The sequence below is a fragment of the Carassius auratus genome, chromosome 12 (genome assembly GCF_003368295.1).
Source record: "Carassius auratus strain Wakin chromosome 12, ASM336829v1, whole genome shotgun sequence".
NCBI classification, from domain to species: Eukaryota; Metazoa; Chordata; class Actinopteri; order Cypriniformes; family Cyprinidae; genus Carassius; species Carassius auratus.
The window spans coordinates 5,804,376-5,827,265 of record NC_039254.1 but is presented as its reverse complement, the minus strand read 5'-3'; the positions used below and the strand labels follow the sequence as shown (position 1 = coordinate 5,827,265).

Below are 22,890 nucleotides of genomic sequence, written 5' to 3'. Positions count from 1 at the left end.
TCCAAAACGGCACCAGGGTGACGTGGAGGAGACTGATTAGGGTGAGTAATTAATGACAGAAAATTTCATTTTTGGATGAACTTAAGCTAGTTACTCCCCTTTGAGCCAGTCAAAGCTATTCGTCCCCAAACTAATCATAAATCAGCCAAGAGAAAAATGCAATGCTGTAAGGCAGAATCTTTTGTGTTCTAGCATTCCTCATTTGCAAGTCTATTTGAATAAAAACATCCACTACTTGAATAAATGTAAATGTTGTCATCTCATATCATGACACATTTAGAAAAAATAACTAAATACAGATCAAGGGCCTGCACGTTGTTTGGAAGCGCGCTAATTGGATAAATTAGTTAGCGTGAGGGCAGCTATAATTGCAGCCCATGAGGAAGCCGGAGGTGTATAACCTCAAATGACTGTAATCAATAGTTCACTTTGACTATATATGGCTCAGTCAAGATGCATAGAGGATGGCAGGGCATTTAAATGCTAATTTCTTAGCAGCCAGAGGATCATTATGGATGGCCAGTTTATTTTTTCTGCCCTCTGAACTCTGCTTCTTGACCCTTCTCATACCAGCTTAAACAATCATACTCGGCTGAAACTGAAGCCTGTTTTCAGCTCTGGATGTAATGAATGAAGTGAGCAGCTTGAACTGAACTCAAATAACCTCTTTCTGTAGATTAGGTTAGGCGAGCTCGGAGCTGACAGCCAAGACAGTCAAGGGCTTCTAGAACTTCTCACTTCACTGTGCTAATTTGAACAAGGCCTTTATTTTTCTATTTGTCAGTAGAGTAAACTGTAGCATGGTTGTTAAACCTCCAATTAGGGGAGCAATGCTAGCATTCATAGCCCAGATCTCGCTTCTGGTCTGGGAGGAAGAGGGGGCTGTGGTGATGCCCCTGGCAGCCCGGTCCTGGCAGCTCCAAGTCCTTGTGGCAGCAATATTAAGTAACTGCTGAAATTCATGGCCTAAGTAACTGCTGAAATTCATGGCCTGTGCAACCATTTTATATGTCTAGGTGACAACCGGCTTTCATATGGCACGGGCGTTCAGCAACACATTAGCAAATAGTGCCGTTTCATTATTCATTAGGGTGCTGTCATGAGGGAACGCACCGGCCTGGTGTGAAAAACATCAGTGTTCGCTTTACAATGATTACCAGCAGTTCTTGGGTTATCAGACTGAAGCTTCAATAACTGAGGCATATTTTGCAACAAGCTGTTATGCAAGTGTGAAAGTGCGTTTATAGTGGTGATATATGGCTAAAAATGATCTTAATCATTAACATATTCATTAACTTGTGTTGTTCTATATGCAAATGGGTGACACGTCCTGCAGTGTTACATTCTAAATTAAATCTAAAATTACCCGACACAGCATTATTTTATAATTATCATACATGCAGCTTTTGGAGCTTATATTAATTGAGAGACTACAGGAAATGTTTGTACTTTTAATTCATGTGACAACACACAATAGTAATGAATGCAAAAAAAGTGAGTTTATTTACGCTTCTTTATTCAGCTTTCGGATGTATAAATCTCAGTAATAATAAAAATGTACCATTATGACTGACTTTGTGGTCCAAGGTCACTTATATTTTAACATATTAAAAAGGTTCACTGACACATTATGTATCAAGCACCTAAATGCAAGCATGAAATGTGCAAAGATTTTGTATTAACATCTCCTTCCCATTAATGTACCTCAAATATTCTAAAAATAAAAGTATTTTTACCATGGTATGTATTGTCCAAAACTGAAAATCTGTGATTTAGCGTACGCCACATGATTACGTGATGGATTCCAATCTACTAAATAACAGTTTTATTTTAATATCATAAATGGCAAAAAAAAAGTAGAAAAAAAGTAAATATTTAAGATTCTATGTTATTTTTTCAAAAGACTAACCATGATGGGACCAAATCGAACTCAAATCATGATGGAATACATTATCATCAGATTTTTTACAAGCTTGTGGATTTCTGTCAGCTTGAATGCAATTCTGAATGCATAAATTTATGCTGATAATATAAACTGTATTAAAGTTTTTTAAAAATTTAAAAAGATGCATAACAAGCATTTTCATTTGCAATTTTGAACCCCACTGTACCTTTGATCTATACTTTATGGTAACTGATGGATTACATTAATAATTCAAGGAAAACATTGAAATTTTGTGCATCAAATTCACAGCTGCTTATTCTGCTCTCATAACTTCGTAAGATGCCCTGGCATTTTCTTTTCCCTCTTAATGTGCTGCTAAATTAATTCCACCCACACAAACAAGACATTCATAAACATCTGAAATCAAAGAGTCAAGCTAGGCTGCTGCACATTGTTATCCAAATTATTACGACGTCTGGGTGCAACACGGCTTTGAAATTGTTCTGAAATTGTCCCACGCTCATCACCTGGGGCTAGACAGCGGCTCCGGCATGGCAGAGAGAGGGCAAGCTTGCCCCCTTATGGTCTCTTAATGAAGTAAACTTTCATATAAGGCCACACTTAAACCTGTAGAAAGCAAGTCTGTCGACCTAGACCACCGCACCCCGTCCAAATGAAAAGAAAATAGCCCTCCCCCATTAGACAGCAGGCAAGTTCTCTTTTTGGCGGCGCATGACTAAGTGGACTCTGTAATGAGTCTGGCCGCCTGATTAGAGTGATAGACACGAAGGAATCCAGCAGGCATTGCCAGAGACCGCCACAACGAGGAGGAGGGGAGGGGAGACAGGACAGAACGTCTGAGAGAAGTCTGGAGGTAAACATCCCAGAAAATTCCTAGCAGGAATGCAGACCTTACGCTGGATTGAAGCGCAGGAACTAGGGGCACTAGAAGGAGGGGTTGGAAAGTGAGTTGGCGTACACTACATTAACCTTGAGGACGATGAAAACGTAAAGAAAAAACTCTGCAGGAGATTCTCCACACAATCCATTAATAATAGCTCTTGGATGTTTCTTAGAACAGGCTTTGCTAGTGTCAATCAGCACTGATTGGAATCCATCACGTAATCATGTGAAGATGGCTGTGGAGATGCTATTCAAGCATGAATAAAGGCTCACATGGTTGTACTGTAACAGTTATAGAAAGTCCATTTTTTCAAATACGTTCTTTTGTCTGAAAATGTTGAGTCAAATGCCCAGTGATGCCCAAAGCAGTAATCCATGAGATAAACATTTTCTTGGGAGCCAGTTTAGGAAAGATTGGTTTTTAAAGCTTCTGGATCTTCAATCACATTACATTGTACGCTCTGAGCACCTTGAGCTAAAAGACTCGACCCTCAGACCAGCACTAACCCAGCACCATGGTAACGCGTTTGACCAAGGGCAATAAATTGCTGTATCCGTCTGTAGCATCCAACATGTCCTTTGTCGGATTTTGCTCTGCAATATGCACTGGGGTTCAAAGACGGAGAGCACACTGGAAATCTGGGAGTCAATATATTATTTAACCTGTTTTTAGGATTTTGAAGAATGTAAACCAAAGAAAGACTGATGGCAAAAATAAGCAGAAATATTTAAGATTCAAAATTATTACTAGGTCAATAAGCAAATTGGTGACACTGACATTAAGTTTTAAAGAGCTTTATAAATTATAAAAATCAAATCTTGCGTAGTTCACACAGTTCAAAATAATATAAGTATTGTGGCAAGAGGTTATGAATTGATTTCATTATGCTGGATATCTAATATTCTCATTAAGTGTATAGTTGTTTTTCTTACGGTTTCGATGCAGATCACCACTTATGCATAAATTCAGACTTTTTCCTATGTCAGAAATCAAGCCTTGCACAATAACAAAGGCATCAGAACAAACCCTCTAGCCTTCTGAATTTCATGGCCATCAGTGACTGACACAACCTGGCAACATAATTACTCAAATAGTGCTGCAGACAGCCTTCCAGACTCCGCTTTCAGGTACATTTCGATTTTAAAGGCTTTACTATTCACCATAACAAAGGAGCTCTCCACTGACATTTTCCATGCAGTCATGCCTGAGCTGGGAGCAGGGAAAAATTCTGGAATATCTGTGTAACTGTGTTTTCTCCTGCCATGGGGCTATAAAGTTTGACAACTCATCCAGAAGCATTCTGGGAATGAAAAAACAGAACTTGGGTTGTGGACTGGACACTAATTTTTTTTCTTCTTCTTTTTCTATGTCCACATCACTTCTCAGAAATCCTTCTCTTTGGAAATGGCCCAAGGATTCAAACGCACTGCTTTATCATGCCACAATTTCATTCGACAAGGTGTTAAAAAACACCTGGGTGACATGAAATTCTGCCTGTGGTATAAAAACCGAACAAACACAAACCCTAGTCTCTCATAGTTTTGGTCACAGAACAATCTAAGTGGAACAACTGTTAGGAAATTATAGGAGAGTTAGGAATGTAGGAATAATAAATAAATAAATAAATAATCTTTATAACATATGCAGATTATCAATGGGCCTTGAGCCCTATTATTTTGTTAGCCTGTTTGGAGGGAATGAAATAAAGAAGTAAGTGCTGTCATTATTTACTCACCCGCATGTCGTTCCAAACCCACAAAGACCAAAGAAGATTTACACAAATCTTGCCATAGAGTTTCTATGTCTTTTAAAATCAGAAAAGGACCATTAAAGTCTCATAAACGTAGGTTTGAAAGCATATGATCGATGGGTGAAATATTTCTTTAATGCTCTCATGAGATGTGTATGCTCAAGCAATCCTCTGTGCATGTTTTACATTGAGCACTGAAGGATTTGCATGCATCAATAAAACTTTTATGTGATGTTCACTCTCTAACTGACAGGAAAATAGCAGGGATTACCATTTTTATTAAAAGTAATTAGTATCACAAACTGTCTCATATGGGCAATGTTTGTCTCCGCATTTAATGAGTAATTTTGGAATCATCTCCAAACATATTTGCTTCTATAAATATGCAAAAAAGATCTGGCGCTGGATTTTGAAGTTTTGAATGTTTTTCTGAGACCTCGCTGCAGTTGTTGCAGTTGAGTGATGGAATGCGACAGTGGGATGTTGTCTCCCGCACACAGCTCTCAGACACGTACCGTATCAATCCCAGTTAAATAAAATGAAAATAAAAACATTTAAAATCTACTGACATATGATATGGTTTATTGAAACAAAAGGGTGGATTACTATTTTATGTTTTAGACTGTTTTCACTTGTGCAAATTCCTCTCCTGATTCAGACGAAATAACTTTTTCACTGGATAAAACAATATTATGGATAGAGGACTTGTATTTTAGTATTGCAATAATCTATTTTTAATTGATGGAGTGGAGTTGTAATGAAGAAACAAACTCATCTACATCTGACATGACCTGAAAGGGTAAGTACATTTCAGTAAATTTACATTTTTGGGTGAACCATTCCATCAATGTGTGCCCTGACCAAATCTTAACAAGTGTGACTACCAAACTCAAGCCTATTGAGACCATTTGTAAAAACAATCCTGAAACAAATGACACAGATTGGAGTGCACACAGATGATATCAGTGGTAGGCCTATATTATTTTGCCAGCACTTGTTTAATGACATCTCCTGAGATCTAAATGAACTCGTTAAGGAAGAGACAGAAGCCGAACTAACCCCACTAAAAATAATCACAATCAATTTTCTTTTCAAGAACAGACCAATTACTGGATGTTTGTTTTCCACTGTACAACTCACAAACAAGAAGTAAAAATCTCAGCATATTATGCAATTCAAAGATTCTTTAAGTTACATCAACAATTGTGCCTTGCATGCTACACTGTTGACAAGTTACGTAATTTGACTTTAAAACGCATGAAAAATCCAACTTCATTCATTCATCACTATAGAAACGATGGTGACTGTAGCAGAAAGAAACCTGAACTGATGGGTGCAGCGTATGTGTGTGTGTCAAGTGTCCAACTGAACCATATCAAGTTCCTTCACTGGTCCCTGGCGACAGATTCCTGCGGTGCTCTGGCTACAGCAGCTACACATTATTTTCACATTATGAGCTTGCATCTACTCATACCATCTGCTTTGATACCTTCACAGCATCTCCATACACCATATTCAAAATCAAAAAGATCCCATACCTCGCAATATCATACACAGAGCACATTTTTAAATGCATTATGAACAGCATGATTTCCTTCTTGAGATAAGCACACATATTTCTAGATGATTTGTGTTTATATTGGATACAACAGTATTGGGGTGTAGTTAACTAAAAGTGGCATCGCTACAAACTTAGGGTTTTGTGTGTGCATGCATGCATGTGTGTGTGCATGTGTGTGTGTGTGTGTGTGACTGTAGCAGAGTAACGTTTCCAGTAACAAGCTACTTCTCCAAAAAAATAGGGGTGTTTTGTGCTAAAAGCAGTATCCCTTGTGTTTATATATGGATTACAGATCTTCTAGTTTTATTAGATACATGCATCTATGCCGTGTTACCTTGGTGGTTTTATTTTGGAGGTACACAGTAGTGGCCAAAATATTTTCACACGCTAAAAATGGTTTTACATCAGTTATTTATATCTTTTGAAGTAATGTATCAGTAGGGGAAATATAAGTTTACATTTCCAAATATTCATTTTGCCATCAAGTCTAAGAATCCAGAAACATCTCCAAGATGCTTCAAGAGACCTACATGCAAAGCTGTCTGAAAAACTATGCACAAGTCTGAGATTCTTCTGCTCTGTTTCTTCATGCCATTCCAGACAGACTGGATGATGATGAGATCAGATCTCTGTGGAGTAATGGCTGCTGTCAGACTGCTTTTGCAAACAAAAATCTCACTGGATTATTACAATTAATGGCAAAATGAATGTTTGGAAATCTAAACTGATATTTCCTACTGACACACCACAGCAAAATATAGAAATAAGTCAGTTATTCACCATTTTTAGCTGGTGAAAATACTATTGTTCTAATAATTTTGGCCACCACTGTATTTGCTTTTTCCATTTTAGAGATGAGTATGTTATGAGCGAGTGACTCAAACTTGTGTTGGAGCATGTGCTGTATCCTCCACACCATATCTCCAAAACATTAATGAGCTTTAAACAAGGTAGAGTTTGATGCAAACCCCCCAAAATCCCACCCAACCATCCATTCTGAGAAGCTAGAAATGCACAGATCCCATTTTTATTCATGGCCATGATCATTTGTGCCTGGCACATAAAAGCCTATGTCACGAACACTTCTTAATCTATCTGCACTAAACATATACATTCATATACATAACAGCTTTCTCAGAAATGTACAGAAGGTGATTCTTTACGATAGTAAATGTATGCAGATGGAATTCATGTTCCCTAATGTAAGGTTACAAGGCAGTGCGTCCTCAAAGCACTGACTCACTGGTGTAGGATGACAGATGAGTGTTCGCTGAATAGACAGCCATGATTAAACTCCAGGATGAATTCTGGGCAAGTGTTCCTCTTTTTTTGAACAGTTACACAACTGAACGTCTATGAAGAACCTCAAGGCAAAAGCACAGCAGCTGTGAAACTGTCAAAACACTGTATGCGCTACATCAATATCCGCCTACAAAGGTGGATGTGCTAAGAGATGTCCTTAAACACAAGAATAAGTGCAAGTAAATAAACAAGACATTGCAAGAAACAAGCAACGAAGGGCACATTTATAACTAGGACTAGTATGGAATTTCCTATAAGCTGAGCTCTGTGAAGCATCTCTACCACTCACATTAATGTTCCTGAGTTTCTTCTTGCCCCTTTCTATTCGGCTGAGGAGTCTGTGATGTTCTCTAGGCGTCTGCTGGAGAAAGCTGTCATCGATGGATATGGTCTTCCTAAGAGGCAGTCTTTCCGTCCAAGGCTCTGGGACACGACTCTCCGAATCCACACTCCGAGGGAAGCACTTCACTTCCGACAGTGACGACGTCTCCCCTCGGTCATGGTCACGCAGCACTGACCCTGAAAGAGAGAAAGAGACACCTCAGGTGATAACTGACACCCGGAGAGAAAGAAAACACCAGAGAACGAGAAGACCAAAACCTCACCTCACAAGAACACACATTTTAAAGTGTTTCTTGTTTTAAAATGAAGGATACACTTACAAAAAATACATTTAGGCCTAAATTTAGGATGTATGTTTTTGAATTGCATAGAAACTTCCCATCTATTTGGTTTTAACACAAATAAACTACTAAATTCAATCTGAAATACATACATATGGAAGGGTTATTGTGACTCTTTATCTCACATTTTTCTTGCAATTCTGTCTTATTCTTTTAGGATTGTAAGACATAAACTCAGAATTGTGAGATAAATTACATGTTTTTATAAATCCTTACATACATAGAATCAGGTAACACAAAGTTTAAATACCTGTAATAACCAACTGAATGTCTTTCGAATACAATATAATGAGGTTTATATGTTTATCATTAAATTCCATATTTTTTTCAATCTCATACATTTTAACTATTTTAATATCACTTATTCAACAATGCAAAAAATAATAATAATTTGACTTGTTTCTTACGGGTTTCATTTATGCATAACTGGCAAATATGCATGGCATTAAGTGTAGTTAACATTAAAATTGTGTAATCCAAATGGATGTTAATGCAATATGCCATAGAAATACATAAATCAAAAATGTTTTGAGTATAGAAAGCAGCAGGACTGAGAAAAAATGTTGTATAAATGAGAAGGGGAAAAAAACCTGAATAGAACATTTCTAATAGCCCATCCTCTCACTTCCTCTAAATTCTCATTTAAACTGCTCTGATTAAACATCGTCCCACTGCTTCTCTGGTGAGTCATGTCCGTAACAATTCCACCGAAATGAACACGGTGAAAAAAAAATAATTACCAACAATAGTACCACATAAAAGCCAGCTGAATGGCTTAAAATTTGACTTCCACCTCAAGTATCTTGAAGATCTAATAGAGCAGTTCTTGTAAACTGGAGGTTTATAATGTAAACACAAACATGCACGGTGTGTTTCTAGGTTTGTAAGCGGGGTGTTTGGTTTCTCTGCACCATCAGCTGGTGAGCAGCAGTTCTTGCTTTTCATCAACTGAGCAACACATAGCATGGTTTCGTCTCCTCCACTTACAATTAAAACTGCATGAAGACCTTTTATTGTCTTCCCCTCTGCGACTGTTGTGAAGCGAACATCCTGTGAAGTAGACGTCAAATAAACATTTATGAATTCACTTTTATAGCTTCAATCCACAAGTTTTTTGTGTCTGTAATGAATTTTAAAGGTGTCCTGACAAAATCGGACACGGTTTGATAACCAAGCTCAAATATATGATGCCGATTTGTGAAAACAACCAACGGATCACATAAATGAGGTGAATGGAGATAGTAACCATGGTACATTATTTCAGCAGCAATTAGATACAGATAGAAATACTGATTTTAAAGTAACTAAGCAACAAACAACCATTGACAGACAGTAGTAATTTGATTTATGGATGTTTCTTTTTTTCAATGACACACACTTTATGTCCCAAGAGATGTTTCTTATTCATATAGATTGTTATATAAATGTAAATATTTTATCATGCCATTATCATTTATTTTTTTCATACTTTTAAAGACAAATATGTGTATATTTTTTATGTTTTTGTTTTTTTTTTACCAGAAGAGTGTACTTTCACAAGAGTGTCCTGGCTAAAATACAGTACAATCCGTTTCATCACAGATTTACACAACACAAACAAACTAAAAACAATAATAATTTTTTTTTTTCAATTCAAGAAGATTCCAGTCAGTCGGAGCTGCATATATGAAAGCCCCTCTTACCTTACACCAGATCGAACAAAAGGAACAGAGAGAGTATAACAATTTTGTGAACAAAGGAAATATTTCTCAATAATTCTCTGTTGTATAAGGCAGCAAAGATATGAAGGCAACATCCCCAAGATGGCTTTATAAATAATTACATACCAGTGCATTTTTCTTCATTTACTCTGTTATACAAGGTACAGTACAATGATGAGTTGAGGTTTACAATCTGATAAAATCTTAGAACACCATGATAAACAGCATCTAAAGAAGAAAGAAGATATGATGGCGCGAACATATATACACTACCTCACCATAATCAAGTACAGGTAATTCTTATTCTTATTTATAACAATAATCTATTATTTTATTATTTATTAAAAATTATTTAAAACCAAAATAATTAATTCAATATTAAAAAATGGTGCTGATCTATACTGCCAGCCAATTTTGTGAAACAGCATGTACATTATAATTTGGACAAACAAAATGCAAGCAAGACATACAGTACAAGTCTGTTTTATACCATAAAGTTTAAAATTACATTTTTGCCATAGAATGCCATTAAACACAATACATTTTGCAATTCTAGATTTGGAAAATGTTTTTTCATTTCATTTTCTCAAAGTCCACATGACAAGAAGAGCCCATATTTCAAGAAACATCCACATGCCATGGTATTAATAATTATCATATTCATGTACCACTGTATTTACATGCCACTCCAAGATACTGCAAGCAATGCTGTGGTATTAAAATCCATTTTCTTTCAAAAACAGCTCAAACACTAAACCCCCATGTTCTATTGACAAATCCACAGAAATAATTCAATGAAAACCTCATTTAACATCTCTCGTTAGTTATCCAGGTGTCAATCCAAGCGCTACAGTCGTACATTACATAATCTCACTTGTCAAACACACAGACTGACTTTTTTAGCCCATCACTATAGAAACGATGGTGACTGTAGCAGAAAGAAACCTGAACTGATGGGTGCAGCGTCTGTGTTTGTGTCATGTGTCCAACTGAACCATATCAAGTTCCTTCACTGGTCCCTGGCGACAGATTCCTGCGGTGCTCTGGCTAGAGCAGCTACACATTATTTTCACATTATGAGCTTGCATCTACTCATACCATCTGCTCTGACGCCTTCACAGCATCTCCATACACCATATTGCTATCTGACATGCAAATGACATTATTAAAACAATACATTATATTGCCAACCGGATCCTGTTTGTTGCATTTAGATATCCACACATCTGTTGAATCTGTATATCTTTGTACTGATGAGTCACTGACACAGTGTGAGGTTTATAAGATTTGATCCCAGCAGTCTGATGTCAACAAAGACTCAGAACCGAGCAGGTCTGTGTTACGTGAAGCTGTTATATCACATCACCTGCGGTGACACAATTTGTAAACCCTCCTACAGCTTGAGTGAGCGCACTTCCAAATCGAATGAGTCTGCATTGCATTTTTTACAACACGACCCCACTTCAAAGTCAAACGAGCGATCAAAAGCCAAATTGTGGGATTGATCCAATTTGTCCAATTACCCATTTTGTCTAAAAACCACCCATGGATGGACACAAGGACGTCGGCGTGTTGATGAAGCGCCGAGGCTGTCTTTTAAGCGCGCTCTAGAGTAAAGCATTTGATAAGTGTAATTTAACACCGAGTTCAACTAAATTAAAGACGTGAGAAGAATCTTAAGACCTTTAAACAAACCACAGCTGGGGCTAATGATCCCAGTTTCCATGACAACCGTTTGGGTTCCATCTTCGTCATCCTCAAAAGCAAAGGGTAAGAGGTGCTGGCTCTAGGGTCACTGTTCTGTTCATTCATTGGGCCAGATTTATTGCCAAAAGACACACAGCATGTCATCAAGGGCCATTAGAGGAGGACAACATATCTTTATTAACCATTCTAGGAAAGTTTAGCAACATATTTACTGATAATATGTAGGCTTGTATGGAAATATGACCAAGAATCATGATCTACTGGGACTTCACATGTGACTGTATATATATATATATATATCGTTTTTTTTCATTAATACTTTTTTTGTTATTATTGTATTGTATTTACATTTATTATTTTTAATTTATTATTATTATATATATACTTTTATATATAGTTTCAATTTAGTAAGCATTTACAGCTTAAAATGAAAAAGGTGCAAAATGTAATATATGTTAAAAAGTTGATTATTTCTTCTTTTTTAACCATGCTGTAACAACGCATCAACAGCCTAACACAACATCTTTTGCTCAACCAATGGCATGAGTCTGGCGGCTGGATTATCTTTAATACTGACCAATGACAGATTGCCAGTGTGTGACCATTATTTTCACAATTCTGTATGGTGATACACAGTAAGTGACTCAGAAAATTACACACTGCACCTTTAAAATCTGTGGTCTAATATTCATGAAACACTTTAATGTATTTTCAATTAGCAAAAAATGGCGATATTCATCATAGGCACCTGTGCAAATCATGTGACATTTAACACAAAGTGGCTGCAGTGCCATTTAATGCTGAAACATGGCTGTGCAGTTAATCACCACCAGTTTGAAGGACAACTGACATTTTAATGGGAAAAGAACAAAGGATTTGGAATAAAATGGCAGAGCTTCTACAGCCCTACATCATGTCCTGCTAAGAATTTACAGAATTTACCTTTAATAGAGCTGTGGGTTGAAAAGCATAAATAACTTATTTTGTTGCTTCACAATCAACCCTTCAAGAGAACCAACAGGGGTTCTGTTAATATCTACTGTATACCCCAGCTCAAATGCAATAGCGACCTCTACTGGATGACTGGGGCAGCGGATGAATTAAAAAGTCACCAAGGCAATACAGTATTTATTTAATCAAAAATACAGTAAAAATATTAATATTCTGAAATATTATTATAATTTAAAGTAGCAAAAGTTCTATCGATTTATTCCTTTGATTGAAAGCGGAACTTTCAGCAGCCATTACTCCAGTCTTCACATTATGCTTCAAATATAATTTTAATATTTTACTATTTGGTGCTCAAGAACGTTTCTTAATACTTAAAACTCAATGTTGAAAATGGTTGTTCTTAATATTTTTGTGGACATTAGTTTTTACGGGATACTTTGAGGAACAGGAAATAAAAAAAAAAAAAAAACATTTAGGAAAAAGTTTCAATAAAAGTATTCATTTCTTTAATAAAAAAATTTCTATTGATTAAAATATCTTACTGATCCACAAACTTTTGAACAGTAGTTGACATGAACTTACAGAAACAGTGTCTTTATGTTATTTAGTTTACACCAACGTAAATTTTATATATAATTGAAAAAAAAAAAAAAATAACATACATGAAACAGACAAGAAATGTATGTCTTATAACATAATCAGAGAATTTTCATACAAAAAACTGTAATAACAACAAAAGATGATCTTTATGAATGAAGAAATGAGTGAATGACTTAACTGCTTTCACCCAGACAACCCTTTTAGCTATAATTTCCGGCTTGTGCCATTTAGCGATTCCCTGTACACAGGGGTTATCTAACACTGATTGTATCATTTAGTACATTAAGGCTGAATCTCACATCCCCAGGTAAAACAGAGAACCCAGTCGCTGAAAACAATCCACCTGCAGCACTCATTCTATTACACACGATGGTGTCGTTAAAGGAAGATAACACCCAGAACCAATTGGAGCTCTTTGGATAAAGTATTGATTCTGATGCCACTGCTTTACTGAACACTTCTGTGAAAACAATCCCAGAATCCCTAGAGGGGCATCACATCAACACCACTTTCCTTTTCATGTCTTTCACTTTAAGCCCAAAGGTGAATTTACGTACGGAAAACAGTGACTAGAACAAAGCAGAGAAATTGTTTTTCACCATCATGCTTACACTGGCATGGCTAAGCTGATGTTTCGCAAATCTTTCAATCTGATAAAACTTGTGAAAAAACAAACAAAACAAAACAAGTGTTTTCAAAAGAAGTCTCTTATGCTCACCCAGGCTGCATTTGTTTGATCAGAAATACTGTAAAAACAGTAACATTTTGAAATGTTATTACAATTGTAAATAATTATATTTGTATTCTCTTTTTAAATATTTCTATTTTAATAGATAATTTAATTTTAAAATGTAATTTATTCTTGTGATTGCAAAGCAGAATTTTCAGCATCATTAATCCAGTCTTCAGTGTCACATGATCCTTCAGAAATCATTGTAATATGCTGATTTGCTACTCAAGAATCATTTCTTATTATTATCAATGTTTAAAAAGTTGTGCTGCTTAAGATTTTATTGGAATCCATGATATGTTTTTTGTTGTTTTGTGAAAACAAAAACAGCATTTAAACAAAAAAAACGTAATAATAAAAGTTTTTACTATCACATTTGATCAATTTAGGGTCATCCTTGTTGATTAAAAGTTTTAATTTCTTAAAAGTGTAAAAAAAAAAAAAAAAAAAAAAAGTTTTGATGGTATTGTATACAGTATGCTAAATACTTTAAAACACATTATCAACAGTATTATTAATTATTTTCATAGAACTATGTTGCAAGTTTAGTGAATCCGCTTACCACCTCTATATTAAAAACAATCATTTTGACAAAAAAAGAGATACAATATTCTATCATGGATATAAAATCATTTATTTTCCATTTTAATTAATTTATTGTAAATGCATATATTACATTTTGTTACACTCCAAAAATACTTAAAATATAACAGCTAAAAAACTCTAGTCTTGTTGTACAGTATTAATAAATGCTGATTATCTGCACGTTTTGGTAAATGTAGATTATCCGCATATTCTATGCATATATCTGCACACTACTGTATATACATACTATTAACTGTAGCACTTATAAGAGTAGTATGCCATTATGGCATTCTGATCGCAGCCTCATACACTCTATAGTTCACCAGAAAATTCTGTCATTATTTACTCACCCTCGAGTCATTCCGAACCTGAAGGCAATATTCTTTTTATGGAGAAAAGTGTGACAATCCTGCCTAAAATCTCCTTTTACGTTCCATGCAGAAAAAAATAAAGAGGGATTTGGAATGACAAAAGGGTGAGTAACTGATGACAGAATTTACATTTTACGCTGAACAAACTCTTTAACGATCTTCTAAGTGCCCGGTAACACCATCCACTGTTTACATACCAGTCATATGCTCTTCCAGAGATAGGCAGAGCTGTTTATGGCATTAACAAAAGTCGTTTCCTGCCATTCTGCACCACTCCTAAAGATAGTTAGCGATGAATCAATTTTGAAGGCTAGGTGGAGTTGGAAGGTGACTAAATAAATATCACTGCCTCTTCTTCATTTCTCAGTCCAAGAAAATGTTGGTCAGTGTGACGTGAATTGATCATTATGCCATCCAAAGATTCATCACTACTATTGCTTTAGCGCTAATGAACATCGACTGCAGGGCAGTGCCACAAAGAAACCTGCAATTAGGAGTCATTTTCAAATAGAACAAGAGCACTAATGACAGATTGACAGCATAGCAGCATGAACTCCAGCACTGGATGAAGTAAGAACTAATATAAAACATATACAGTCATGTTTGCTCTATTCTTTTTCTATTCTGTCTGCTTTCTTTTTATTTATAATATTAATAGCCCTTGCTACGTGTACTGTGTTTAAGCTAACTGAGACTTGTTATAGCACTTTTATATCATTGCTCTTTTTGTTGTTTTTGATTGCTTCCATTGTCCTCATTTGTAAGTCACTTTGGATAAAAACGTCTGCTAAATGACTAAATGTAATGTAAATGTGAATGTTATGTTCCATTTTGGCCTAACCTGATTTTACCAAGTGAGACATGTTCCTGGGACAACATCGTTGTTGACCCTGGAACAACATTGTGATTAACCAATCAGATTTGAAGAACCAGTTTATAGATTTTGTGAAGTTTATGCTTAAAATCAGTGTTTGGTGCTTGTACATCAGTGTCATTCATCTATCATTTCCTCTGATTTTAGGGATTACTCATGGTTAAGGTTAGGTTTAGGTGTAGGGATATGGTTAAGAATATATTTTTGGAGTAAAATGTTGTTCCAGGGTCAACAAAATATGTTGACCTAGGAACACATCGGACTTGGCAAAATCAGGACGTGCTCCATTTTGACCCAGAGGGGATTGTCTTTTTGCTAGTTAATGTTATCACCTTGGACTAAAGCTTACTGACTTTACTCACACAGGGTATAGCAACTTTCCAAAGATGTTTTTTTATTTTTTTTACTTTTTGGGGATTTCGAATAAGACATTTCCAAATATTGTTTTATTTTAATTAGCAGAGGTTTTGTATTTCTTTTTTGACTCTGATTAATCATAGGCCTCATTGGGCTGAGCTTACATGCACCTCAGTATTTGAATGAACATTGTAAAAATAAATTTCAATAATTATTACCAAAAATAAAGCTTTTTTTTACTTAGATGCATAAACTCAGCTCAATGAGGCCTATGATCAATCAGAAACACAAAACATGTACTAACTGAAAGAAAAGTTGACAAATAGATTGAATACAAGGTTTGGTTATAATATAGGACAGTAAAAGATTCTCAAGAAATTTTTAAAAGGCTGGCCATTTTTGACCAGGAACACCAATTTAGGCAAATAATCTTCAGCACAACACAGGGTAAATGTCTGAGTCTCATCTATTTTGTTTTAATTTTGATGTGCTTTGTAATGAACATTGTAACATTTATGCTAATTATATCAAATTAATTAACATGATATGCCTAAATATATGCATAATAAATGAGCATGTCATATACCTACAGTATTTCACAGCATCAGCCATTTACTTTTGGTAATTGCAACAAACACAGAGAGAGTATCATTCCCGGCAGAAGCAATTAGCCAGATTACTCCAGTCATTAATCTTTCAGAGAACCTTCGCCCTCAAATTTCACAAATATGTATGTCAAACTGTGCAAATTGCTTGATGAAATTGGATGTAACAGGCAATCGAGCGAATAAAAACAAACAGCAATGCTTGGCAAAACATAGCGAGAGAAGAAATCAATCCATTCAAGAACCACAAGAGCTCCAAATGTGGTTCCTCAAACTCAAATTCAGGCATTGAGTGCTACACATATGTATTTGCCTGAAAAAAAAAAGTCAAACCACAGCACTGGCACAATCATGCCTATTGAGAGCCAAACGAGTTTTGGAGAGGAGTTGGTATCTGCGACTATGATGAATGGATGCAGTTTGTGATTGGCATACCTGATGCGTCCCAGTGCAGTCCTCCAGGGCTGGCTGCCAGGCGCCGGCGTTTCTTCACACTCACGCCACCTTGACAGGAGTCTCTGGTGGGCTCGGGCAGAGGAGTTGAGGTGGTCCGCAGAGGCGACGAGGACTGAGGGGAGGCTGAAACTGGCAATAGATGGGTTTCCTTCTCCTGGCACTGGCTCAGATGGATAGACTCGTTCTCCAAGGGCCTGTGGAACAACAGAGATTTCATTTCCGCTGTCACTCCACTATAATTAGCTGTCATAGCGTGATGTTTTCATGATCACAACTGCGCTCCCCCGTACCGCACAGCGTGTCATACCAGCAGTGATAAACGCACATCTTTTCCATAACCAATCAACTTAAAAAAATTACAGCTTTCAGCTTTATGTCAGAAAAAGAAAGGAATTATATGTGTGGAAAAAGTGTGGGAAAAAAATGTGAGAATATTTGAAATCATTATATTATAGATGTCAAGCTGTATAGACAACATTATGTGTGAATTTAAAGCATAGTTTGAGTTCATTGTGTCCTACACTGCAAAAAAAATGTAATAAAAATCCTGTCATTTTTACAGAATAAATTGGAAGCTGTGGTTGACAGAATAATTCTGCTAAAAAAGCATAAAAATACTTACAGAACAACATCTACATATTACAGTTATAAAAACATATTGTTCCATTAATATATACTGACAACCATTATAATAATTTTTTTATATAGTTTTTACACTGTAAATTATATGACTTTTTCTTTTTTTTATCTCCAAAAATGTAACATTTAATAGCATTTTACTGTAAAATTTATTTTCAGTTTCCCTGGTACATAAAAGAACTTACAATAACCAATTAGCATATTTTTCCAAAGCATTTTTACAATCTTTTACACTTAAAATTAATATTTTTTTACTTGTACTTAGACTTTAAGATGGCTTTTGAAAAACTAAATGTGAAAGATTAAATATTTTTCAACTGCAGTAATACATTTAGTAGAAACCTTAACAAAATACTAAATAGATATACGAATAAACCAACACCGATTTGACTAAAAACATCCCGTTTTACAGTACCTGGATTCGGGAAGGGTATAGCTTTGGCTTTTCCATGATCGTCTCTTGCAGGATCCTGATTTTTTTCTTCTAAACAAAACCTCAACAATCCGTTCCATTCCAAACATGACGCCCTCTTAGACGACTTCTCTTCACGTATAACAACTTATTAAAGATTTCCCATCTGATTCCGTATGAGTACTAGAGAGCTGCATATGAATTGACTGCACCTGCATGATCTAACGCCACAGCTTTTGCCCAGGACTTCCCGTAGCTTAAGCCTTTTCCTAGTCAAATCAACAACGTAATCATTCTGGGATAAAAAAAAGGCCCCTAGTTAAAAAATAAATAAATAAACAAAACAGCAGCCCCACTGAGTGTTCAGCACCTTGCATAAATATTAAATTGCACCTTCAGCTAAAGAGTGCCAACCACGCACACAAAAGCCATATCAGTCTATCAAGAGTCAAGTGTAGTGTATATCTGATGGTAGAGTTGGCTATGTTGCTTTTGTGAGGCTTGATTAACTGTAGCAAGTAAGGAAAGGTTTCCAGTGAATGCTTTGTTTCCACTGAGAGATGTAATAACACCGTCGCCGTATGAAACCCCACTTTTTGTTTCTAATAAATGGCTCTGCTGCAGCTTATGAATGTAGCCTGATTACATAAAGTTTGCTGGCGGTGTGTTTTTTTTGTTTTTTTACCCCCGGCAGGATTAAAACAGTATTAACTGGTCTTAGTCATTGTCTGCAGTACTTTTTTGTTCTTACTTTGTAGCATATGGTTTTTGGGTGCTTTGATGATTCACTTTTTTGTTGAGAGCGCTGCATAAAAGGTAGCTGAGAAAACATGATTGGTTTTGATTGGCTATTGAAACCACAAGAGCCACACTGATTCTACGCGTGGGAGTTCGGCTGGCACTATCGGAGTAATTCTCTCGCCTAATTTCAATATGTATTCAAAGGTGTTGATAAAAAAAAAATCAAGCATGTTTAATAGGATTCTCAAAAGTAATCAAAAGGTTGTTAAAGATGGAGAGAAATCTTTAGTGAGAATGTTGAGGCAGGACACAAAACTGACTTTAATGTGTAAAAGATGACATCATGTGGTCACTGCAAAAATTGCAGTCCAATAACTGGACTAAACTACACGTTATTTATAAATAACTGTGCATTCTAACAGATACTGCATGTCTACTTAACAAGTAAATGAGTAAAATGCAAATGTGAGCCAGAATTATTTGAATATGTGTGAAAAAATGTGTAGTTAGCTGCTTGTCAATAGACAAATATACAGTTCAGAAGTCATTACACAAAAACTAAGTGTGGAGTAATCTAAATCTCTGTAAGAAAGAAACAGGAGCTATCCAGACCCATCCTTAAACGTTTCTCAAAAACATGTTACCTGGACTCTTTGTCTGTGTCTCCAATGCCATTCTCGTGGGACAGTTGCGGCAAGGAGCAAACTGAATCCCGGCTCCTGGGTAACATAGTAGAGGGCATACACAGCCATGTCTCCAGATCAGAGAATTTGGAGTAGCTCAGCATTTCTAAAACACTGTAAAACAACACAATAAGACATATTTCAGTTTTGCTGTATTAAATAGTTTATCTATAGATTATTGTATAATTATCATTTTACATATTGAGCTTACGGTACCTGTCCTCTCCCATTCCTGGGATTTCATATTTGTGGTAAGTTTTTTCAGTCTCATAAGACATCTTGAGCCATCTCTGACAAAAGCAGAACAACCTGTTAGTTTACTGTGTGCTGATCATCTGAGGTTTTCTTCCACGGCCAAAAATTAAGTCAAATTGCACAGCCAGTTATCCACATGGCTAATGTTTTGGAGATGAGCTCACTTCATGGCACAGGTCCCTGCTGGTGGTGCCAAACAGAAGCTGGTAAATCAAGCCAGAGTTATCTAATAAATATAATATCTGGCTAAGTTGCCTTTCAAGTTTTAATACAAACTGCAGTGTTTCCCCTAGGTTTGAAGCTTTTTTGGAGGGTTGGGGGGGGGCTGTCTGTTTTTGGACTCATTTTTAATGGTGAAATAGTTATTTTTAAAGCATGTCTAATTAATTAAAATCATGAAACTTAGACAATTTAACATTAATGTATTAAAAGTAGAACTTTTTTTTATTACGTTTAGGGCCCAATGAAACATTTTATTTTTCCAACCTTGTGTTTCATTGTTACCAAATTCTGTGTTTTAGAATATCTAATTATTTCAAAGCATAAAAACAAGTTTCATTTATTCTTACAATAGCCTTATGCCCATTCATTCATTTAATTTATCTTTTAATTAATGAAAATCAAACTTTAAAAAAAAAAAATATTGTGGATTACAATTAAATCATTGAATAAATAGTGTATGATTACCTACTTAAAATTAAGGTTTTAATAATTTTAGTAGTAGTAGTAGTAGCCTATTATGTAGCCTATATTCTACTGAACAACAGTAATATATTTCTGCCCCAAAGTCTTCAAGTTAAATCAAACTTACATTTGTAAGTAAACAACACCACACATTTGCACCATTAATTATCACAGAGACATGCAGAATTCATATTAAAAAGTCATTTTGCGGCTTAATATTTACAAATACTAGTGTGAGTCTGAGTGTGCTTATGTGTGGGCACTCGTGCATCGGGGTGGAACCAGAGACATGCCGCAGTGTGAGTAATATAAATAACATAAGGCTATTTAGTTTGTTAAATAAAAGAACAAGGTTCTAGGAAAGGTAACTTTAAATGACTTCTGTTGTGATCTGGCGCTATATAGAAAATACTATTAAATAAAATGAACTTGACATTCAAGGAGGGGTGGGGGTCCCCCTTTTATAATGGCAGGGGAAACACTGTTCTGTGAATTCTGTCCTGTCCTAATATTAATTTAAGATTTTTAAATATGAAATCCTAAATGTAGAAATATGAATGAATGAGAGAAAAAAAACCTCACAGCTGGCTATGATACTTGATTTGAATTATTTGAATTTCTACTGGCCTTTTAATTTTTTTTCTGTTTCATCAATTGCTTTACTGTTTACATTTTACTTAAAAGTCTAACCAGGCAGGTTCCCTTGTGACAACTTGCCCCATATGATGTGACAGCATACCCTGGCATTGGGGCACGTTGTCAAAGAACAGGGGTGTCAAACTCAATTCCTGGAGGGCTGGAGCCCTGCATAGTTTAGATTCAACCCTAATTAAACACACCTGATCCAACTAATCAAGTCTTTTGGGCTTATTTGAAAGCTACATGGAATGTGTGTTGGAGCAGGATTGGAACAAAACTCAGCAGGGCATCAGTCCTCCAGGAACTGAGTTTAACACCCCTGTCATTGAAGATAAATAAATTAACGGAGTCTTTTTTTTTTTCCATTGTGCAGTAACAGTGGAAATGTTCAAAAGCTTTTTGTAGCCTAGAACTTAAAGTATGTGACTAAACTTACACAGAAACTTACTTTAAAAAATAAACTATCATGATAAACATTCGTTCCCTTAATCACTACAGAAATGCCTTTAATCAAATGAGCTTTAGCAGAGGTGTGGTTCCGAAATTAGCTTTAAAATCTCCTCACACTTTCCCATCACAACACTGTTCATATCCCACATGTATCCATCTTTAATTACTCCTCTTCCTTTCATATAACACCCCACCTAACGTTACACTACAAACACTACAGTTGAGATGTACACTGTAAAGCTTACAGATTGTCAGGCTACGTCCAGTGCAGACAGCTTCACTGAATACGAACACCGACCGACTCGGTTTGGAAAAGGAGGGAATGTAACGTTACCTCTTTGTTCTCCGGTTCTGGACTCAAGGAACCGCTGCGGATCCTCAGAACATCTGCATCCTGTTCCCGTAAAACCCTGAAACTAGACTCAAAACTTCCCGTTACGTGTCTTCCACTCGGGCGTAGTGAAAACTCGAACTCCTGCGACTGCATTTAGGAACAAAAGCTAAATATTTCTGCTAAACTCACCAAATGTGATCCCTGTTCGCCATCAGGAAGTGAAGGAAGCCTGTCATCTGCTCCGAGGATATTCACTTTTCATCACTTTTCAATAACTAACTACGTTCCACGGAGTAACGTTTTGATAGCCTATGTTTTGCTAACCACTGTATGAACATTAAAATGTCGAATTTCGTTGAAACCCGTCCTGTCCTGGTTTTCTTTTCTTTCTTTTTTTCTTCTTCTTTTTTTTTTTTGTACATGACTGTGTAAGATAAGACAGGAAATATTTATGTAGTTATCCAGGAAAATGAGGGACTGCAATTATCTCACATAAACAGTTCTTCATCTTCATGTTGATGTAACCAAACAACATCTCCATTTCCAACACGATGACTAGTATATCCTCAGTGATATAAACTATGCAGTTGTGTACATTCATGAGAAATATGTACTTTAACACTGTTAATTAAACTATACACTTAATAAACTGCCAAATTCTGCCAAACTAAGCGTGCTTCATGTGTAACTGTGGTAATTAACTTTTTTTTTTAATTAAAGGAGCAATAGCCTATTTTAGTAAAAAAAAAAATTGTATAGGCAACATTATGAAAATATAATTGTATTAAAATATATTAACTATTATTTATTAATTTCTTGACTAAATTAGCTGTTTACACAAATGCACATTTATTTTAAAGTTCAGTGAGTTTTGGATACTTTTTTTTGTTTGTGTTTTTGTTTTGTTTTTTGTTGTTGCTGCCGTTTTTATTCCATTTGCTCATAAATGTGTAGGTATTATTGAAACCCGGCCTATAAACAATTTTTTTACAATTAATCTAAAATCTAAATTCACTTATTTTAGCTACTCAA

The 22,890-nt window shown here is 35.8% G+C and overlaps 1 protein-coding gene across 1 annotated transcript in view; it reads right to left on the bottom strand.

Annotated features, from left to right (window-relative positions):
• ankfn1a (ankyrin repeat and fibronectin type III domain containing 1a) overlaps positions 1-22,477 on the bottom strand; it is a 75,726-nt gene extending 53,249 nt beyond the window's left edge. The window contains exons 1-6 of the mRNA XM_026276550.1: positions 21,859-22,477; positions 19,713-19,786; positions 19,458-19,610; positions 17,001-17,215; positions 9,073-9,135; positions 7,692-7,921 (exon numbers count right to left, since the gene is read on the bottom strand). Coding sequence (XP_026132335.1) covers positions 7,692-7,921; positions 9,073-9,135; positions 17,001-17,215; positions 19,458-19,610; positions 19,713-19,786; positions 21,859-22,011 — 888 coding nt within the window. The 5' untranslated portion in view covers positions 22,012-22,477. The remainder of the gene's footprint in view (positions 1-7,691; positions 7,922-9,072; positions 9,136-17,000; positions 17,216-19,457; positions 19,611-19,712; positions 19,787-21,858) is intronic.
• Between the last annotated feature and the right edge of the window lie 413 nt (positions 22,478-22,890).